Genomic DNA, 7,187 nt, shown 5'->3' on the forward strand with positions numbered 1-7,187 from the left:
AAATTTCCATAAATTTAAGGTTTTTAGAACGAAAGTTGATTACATAAAACATTTATATCTCAAACTTTGTAAAACAGAATCAGGAACTCATCTCAAATTTGCCAAAATGCCTTGCCAATTAGTGATTCACCACTTAACCATGCCAAAGTAAGCCACTTAAATAAGATAACTGGACAAGCTAGCTAGATACATGGAACAGTTAAGGTCTCAAAATACATGCGGTGAGTTACTTCTATAAAGAAGACAATTTTAGTGCAGTCGTCTAACAGCCTATGACGTATCCAAAGAGTCCAAAGTTTCTTTTATATGACAACAAACTGCCAACCAGAAAACAAACTGAGACAATTCAGGTGAAAATAGGAGACATACGATATAAGTCGGACTGGGTGAACTGAGACTGCATACATACATAGTTTTTAACTTTTTCCTGAAAAACTTATTCACGTGTAAAATATGATTCCAAAGACTATCAAGTGATAACAGAATAGAAAATAAAAGTAAAATCACGGATAGGCAAAATGGTACCGGGAATCAAGGGGATCCCTCCAAAATATAAGCATTTACCCACCAAGTGTTATGGGTTGTACAGTTGGGTTGCAGTAGAAAGAAGAGTAGTATACATGGAATTCATTGTCTTAAACAGAAAGATGTGTCACAACACATAATGAAGGCAATGGAATACCTATCATAGATGCATATTAGTACATTGTACACTTGTACATAGAACTTAAATAGCATCTGACGTCACCCAATGCACTTTCTGAGGTAAAAAATCACGCGTTTTACCTTATGTCATGAGCTCACATATCTGAATAGGCATTGGCATCCTAAGTTCCTAATTCATTTACTGACCTTATCCAAGCAACATAACAATAATACAGTCATCATAATCTGTTTGAAATCTAATCAGACTCGCTAAATTGCTAATGGCATATAAATGTAATAAACACTGAATTCAAGAAAAAATTACACATTAGCTGTGATCAGACTAAAAATATGAGCTGTGTGCAAATGAAAACTGTTAACTCTGGAGTCATGGTATCAAGTATGATTAAATATCTGAATATGATTATAGATCTATGAACACACCTAGAGGTTCCTTGAGGCAGGGGCGCTAAATTTATGTGTTCTTGATTTGTTTACCATTTATGTAGTTGGACGCAAGATATCTGGCTAACCTATTGTTGGAATTGTGGAACCTGCTCCTGCTGCTGCTGATGTGGCAGGGGCACAGGCTGCCTTGCACCAAAATCCATTGCACCACCTTGTAAAATTTGAGATTTTTCTAATTGCCGAGAGTTATTAGCTTTACGGTTTCGGAAAAACTGACTAGAATTCCCATAACTGTGGGAAGTTAATTTCTGAATCTTCTGAAGTACTTCTTGCACCGGAGGAGGAGGTCCTGGTAATTTCGCGTGTCTATATCGACAATCAGGCCCATTTGGACAAAACCCAAGCTTGTACCTGCATTATCAAAGTTACTTGTCACATATACATATACTCCCAAAATCAAATAAGATAGAGATTACCTACAAATATAAAGGGCTTAAAGCAGACAGATCTATCTATTTGGTACATACATACACATATTATGTATATAAATGCATAGGGAAAATTGTCAAGAAAGGTAGCTAAAATACCAATTTTGACAATGTGGGGTGCATAAAAGGGGTAGCATAAATTCAATTTCTCACACTTAAAAACACATAGGCCAATTCATACAATTTTACGTGCCCAGCCTTGTCAAAATTGGTTGTATATTATGTTACCTACATTTCTTGGCCGATTCCCACTATGTTCATCAAATTTATTGGCAATTTTCCCAAATACATACATAAAACATAATTTAATTAAAAATATACATACACAATTTGTATCAAAATATATACAGATACATTAGCAAAAATCTCTTGTATTGCAATGAATCAACCAAAAACAGAGGAACAGACTAATTGAAGAATAGCTAGAAACTTACATGTGACACTCCTTAATATCTTCAAGGGTGTGTTTATAAAGACAATCTTGTTCTCTACACTCTCCATACAATTGGAAAAACCGACAAATAGGCATTCTTGATTTATCATACTGATGAAGGAACCCACATCCCTCACCTTTCATACAAAGTCCACGGAGCCAGTGCCTGCACACCGTCTTTCGGTAGCTTTTTCCACCAGAGAACTTTGCAGGATCACCAGAAATTGAATTGATGGTTGTTGCAGAAGTTGATGATGCATTATTATTATTATTATTATTATTATTGATATTTGGATCAGTGGATTGGTGAATTGTTGGTCTGGATGCAGTTGGTTGGGTTGGCTCTGTTTTTTCTAAACCACCTTCAAAATCGAAGCTTAGACCATCTTCCATAATCAATTGAGGTATAAAACCCTAGCAATGGTAGAGAGAAAGGGTGATCAAATTGAAAAATTGGGAGGTGGGTTGAATGGTATTTTGGGTGGGGTGTTAGGAAATGAATAAATGAAATGATCATCAAAAGTCAAAGCTTAGACAAAACTAGCTCATAAATTATGCATGTGCATTATCTATATATAGTTCTTTTAATTATTTTTTATCTTATTCTTTGAGAAAGATTTTAAAATATTCTGTTTTTTCTTATATTTTTTATATATTTTTTAAATCTAATTAATTTTTTTTGAAACAGTAGATGATTGGTCCAAAACCGCAAATAAAGACTCCGGGTACAAAGAAGGCCAACCACAGGTAAAACCGAGAATGCAAGATGCAGCTCGAGATCCGAGAGGCAGATAAATATAACCCAAAGACGCAGGAAATTAAGTATCATAAAACTAGTACTTGGCATCACCAAACAGACCTTAAAGAAAACTGTAAGAAGCTGTAAATTGATAAAATCCTACTAAGCAAAATATCCAGACCTTAAAGGAACCCGGCTGATATTTGACATCCAAACAGCTAGTTGGACTGTTTTTAGTGCTTCAACTAACATCAACAGTTTTCCCCGCCAATAAATTTCTTGTTAATTAATTTCTGCTTATGTGAAGAGGTGTGAATCTTTGTTTAGACAGTAATTTATCGGCTATGGCTACCAGTATCCGAAGGTTGTGTCTCTACATGTGTTATGTATGCATATTTCTGGTTTCATTTTTGCACACGAATTTGAACATAATCGTTTTGTTCAGACTCAAACTCCTAACTGCCTTGGATTAGAGTTGTCCTTTGTTTTATCCTTGTAAAGATTTCGTGATACACTGAGGCAATTGATAAGGCCTAAATTTGTAAGAACAAAACTGATTACATGACTCGAAGGAAAATCCCAGAATTCACAAACCAAACAGCAAAACCTCAACAGCCAAGGAATATTGACCATATCCGAATCAGCAAAATAAAGCCAACCACCGCATACAAACTCTAAACCCAATTAACAAATTTTATCTATTTCACCCACAAGATTCCAAAATCTCACCTTTACTTAAATGGACCAAAGAGTCATTTAATAGAGTGCAACCGATGAAAAATGAAAGTAAAACTTACTTGGGTTGATTCCCACGTGCTATTGGATATGTGCTGCCGAACAATTAATGACGTGGTATTGTTATCGCGTACCGTTTGTCGAGTTATCTTCACTGAGCTGCCAAAATGTTAAGATTGGGTGGGCTGGGTAATGCGGCAATACAGGTAATGTTTGGTGCTGGTTGAAACAGGTCGGGCTAACCCAATAATCCTTTTTTAAGATAATTTATTCAATCAACTACACCCTAAGATGAATGTAACCCAAAAGAGCCTCTTTATAAGTAAATGGGCCGAGATTGCCATCTCTAAGCTATTCACATATGAAATCGCTCCTTGACTTGTTTATCTAAGTTACATAACACTAAAACAATACTTGTTCTTAAAGGATGAGAAGTATCTCCAGCTATAAACACATTTTTCTTCCCATCGACTTCAATCCAACTACATCCAGCCCGCTTTTTCAGATGTTTCGTCTTCATTAACCGCCTTATTTCCAGTACTTCTTCCCATTTAGATTTAGCAGCATATATATTCGACATCACAACATAATTACCCAGATTATTCTCCTCAATTTTCAAAAGCTGGTCAGCAACAATACTTCCGATTTCCACTTCATTGTAATTCTTACAAGCACCCAACAAAGCCCCCCATACGGTAGCATTTGGTTCGACAGGCATTGTAGTAATAAAATTATATGCATCAGTGATTCGACCATTTCGTGCAAGAAGATCCACAACACAAGCATATTGCTCCATGGTTGGTTTAACTTTATACAAATCATTTATTGAATGAAAAATTTTCAAACCTTCATGTACTAGCCCCGCATGACTACAAGCAGATAATATAGAGGTTATTATAACATGATCAGGTTTTCCGCCATTTTCAACCATTTGATAGTAAACCTGAAGAGCTTCTTCTCCCATGCCATGAGTTGCATAGCCTCCCACCATAGATGTATATATAACCAGGTCTTTATAACAAGATGAATTAAAAAGCTTACGTGCAGAGGTGATACTTCCACATTTTGAATAAGCATCCAAAAACGCTCCTTTAAGTTGTACATCTTGAAAGCAAGATCTAACCAGATAACCATGGCATTGCTTTAGCATCTGAACTGAAGCCATTTGAGTAGCAACAGGAAGGATACTCATTATGGTCATCGTATCAGGTTTCATTCCACAGTTCAGCAACTCATGGAACAGATCAATAGCTTGATCAGGGTAACCGTTTATAGCCTTTGCTCGAACCATTAAATTCCAAGTTGTTAAGTCTCTTTCAGTCATGCTGTTGAATACAATCTTTGCATTATCATGGAAACCACTATTGACATATCCAGATATCAAAGAATTACATGTCACGATATTCCTATTTCCCTCTAAACTCTTGAATATCTTTGAAGCATACTCCATGTTCTCACATCTCGCATATGCATCAATTAAAGCATTAGCAAGAGTAGGTTCTCTACTGCCTAAAAACAAATTAGATCTAACCGAAAAAGCATGAGCTTCTTTAACTTTACACATTTGAAATATATCGGCCCCAAGTTGAAGTGCAGTTACAATAGTTATATAATCTGGTTTTATACCTGCTCTCAACATACAATGTAGCTGCTGAAGAAACTCTTTTACAAGTCGACCCATAGCAAGTGCATCAAGTACTGAATTCCACGATATCAAGTCTTTATTATGAATCAATGAGAATGACCGATATGCAGCATCCAGATCACCACATTTTGAGTAAAAATTTATCAGAGAATTCCCGACGGATGTAACATTATATAGGCTAGGATGATGGATCATATAGCCATGAATTTGCTTCCCCGCCTGCAAATTCTGTAAATTTGCACAAGCAGAGAGAATGGTCAGGAAAGTAACAGGGTCGGGTTTGGTTAAACCCAAAAAGATAAAGTCTTGAAACAACTCCAACCCTTTCAACCATTCACCATTTGAGGCATAACCCGCAATCATAGAATTCCAAGAAACCAGATCTCTCAAACGCATCGTTTTAAACAAACATTCAGCTTCCTTCATCCGTCCCATTCTCGAGTAAAACCCCACAAGAGAATTCACAACAGATACCTCACCAAACACATCTTCCCTACGAATCGCATAACAATGAATCTCCTTCCCAAACCTATACCCATACTCACCACCAACCAAACCACAAACCGGCAAAACATTAGCAACCGTCGCATAATTAGGCCACACCCTTTCCAAAACCATCTCTCTAAACATCCCAAATCCTTCAACCACCAACCCATTCTCAACCAATCCAGCAACAACCGCATTCCAAGAAACAACATCTCGTTCAGACATTTCATCAAACACCTTATACGCCTCATTTTCCCCCAACCTCATCTTAAAATACATCGAAACAAGCGCATTCCCAACAAGCGTTTCCCTCTCCAACCCGACTTTCACCGCATACGAATGCACACTCTTCCCTAACCCTTCACTCTCAAACCTCACACAAACCGGTGCCACGATAGCCACACTAACTGCATTCGGCTTAAACCGGTCAAACATATTCATATATTTATACATTTTAATCACATCTATATCATTTACATAAGTAGCAGCTAAGCCTGATAACATAATGTTATATGTGACAATATCTGGGTTATTTATTTGTTTAAAAATATGATTACATTCATTTATATATTTACATTTTGCATACATGTTAAGAAGTGCTTTTGATACTAAAAGACATGAGTTCAAACCTAGTTTTATTGCACTGCTGTGAAGGCATTTTCCTAAGTTGATGTTTTTGTTTGTTGCACATGATTTTAATTTCTCTGCGAATATTTGGTATTCTGGTCTTTTTGTGTTACAGTCGTTCATGATGTGTTTTGGCAGTTGGGAAGTAAATAATACGAGTAAATATTTATGAATTGATGAGGGGTTAATTTAAGTTTGTTAAAATGTTTATGCACATGAACCAAAAAAAATTTTTTTTTTTTAAAGGTGTGCATTATTCATATTGCCGAAGCATTTCCCACCATAACATGGTGAGAACCAACTCAGCATTGGGTAATCGGTTGTCTAAACCGGATACCGCTACATCCAAACTGAGTTGGCTTCCAAGGAAAAACCCAAATGCATACGCGTATCTAAGCAAGCCACAACATCCACTAAACTGGTCTGGGTTTTAATAGAGGCCAAGAAATACTCCTGGCAAATCTCAAACCCCCGCCTAAAGGGAAAACCTGGGTACATCTAGCCATTGAGTAAAAACTGAAAGTATTATATACTATGTAAAATGACATTTAAAAATTAACGATGAACAAATATCGAATCAAAGAATTAAATGAAAACAAAATTAAAATGAAAATCCAAACCACACAAAAAGACTAGTGGATTACAAAAATCAAATTGAATTGTTCGGTTTTTAGTTTCATATACATAAATTGAACCATTGAAATCGAACCCTACAAATATTAATTATATATACGTATTTTAGTTTATTTTACAAGGTTTTATTAAACGCGGTTTAATGGGCTTTTTTAAGGTGCATTTAATAGTTCATTTACGATAAAATACAGAGTGTAGACTTTTGATATGAAAGAGAACAACTTTTTTTGTGCAGGCTACATCTATTATTAGCCTATTTTATATAACAGAATAATTTTATTATCGTATCTATTCCTTATGTTTATTAAAATATGTTAATACACTTGAATGTCTATGGTTTTTTGATAT

The 7,187-nt window shown here is 35.7% G+C and overlaps 2 protein-coding genes across 2 annotated transcripts; both read right to left on the minus strand.

Moving 5' to 3' along the window:
- Nucleotides 1-894: 894 nt before the first annotated feature.
- Nucleotides 895-2,504, minus strand: LOC122598011 (30-kDa cleavage and polyadenylation specificity factor 30-like). The gene is made up of 2 exons (XM_043770616.1): nt 1,976-2,504; nt 895-1,464 (listed from the first exon to the last, which is right to left on the minus strand). The coding sequence occupies exons 1-2, from the start codon at nt 2,365-2,367 to the stop codon at nt 1,179-1,181; spliced, it is 678 nt and encodes a 225-aa protein (XP_043626551.1). The 5' UTR covers nt 2,368-2,504; the 3' UTR covers nt 895-1,178.
- Nucleotides 2,505-3,527: 1,023 nt separating this feature from the next.
- LOC122597279 (putative pentatricopeptide repeat-containing protein At5g08490) lies at nt 3,528-6,329 on the minus strand. Its single transcript, XM_043769893.1, has one exon. It carries the CDS (start codon nt 6,327-6,329, stop codon nt 3,804-3,806), a length of 2,526 nt encoding a protein of 841 aa, XP_043625828.1. The 3' UTR covers nt 3,528-3,803.
- Nucleotides 6,330-7,187: the final 858 nt, after the last annotated feature.

Source organism: Erigeron canadensis, chromosome 4 (genome assembly GCF_010389155.1).
Source record: "Erigeron canadensis isolate Cc75 chromosome 4, C_canadensis_v1, whole genome shotgun sequence".
Classification (NCBI taxonomy): domain Eukaryota; kingdom Viridiplantae; phylum Streptophyta; class Magnoliopsida; order Asterales; family Asteraceae; genus Erigeron; species Erigeron canadensis.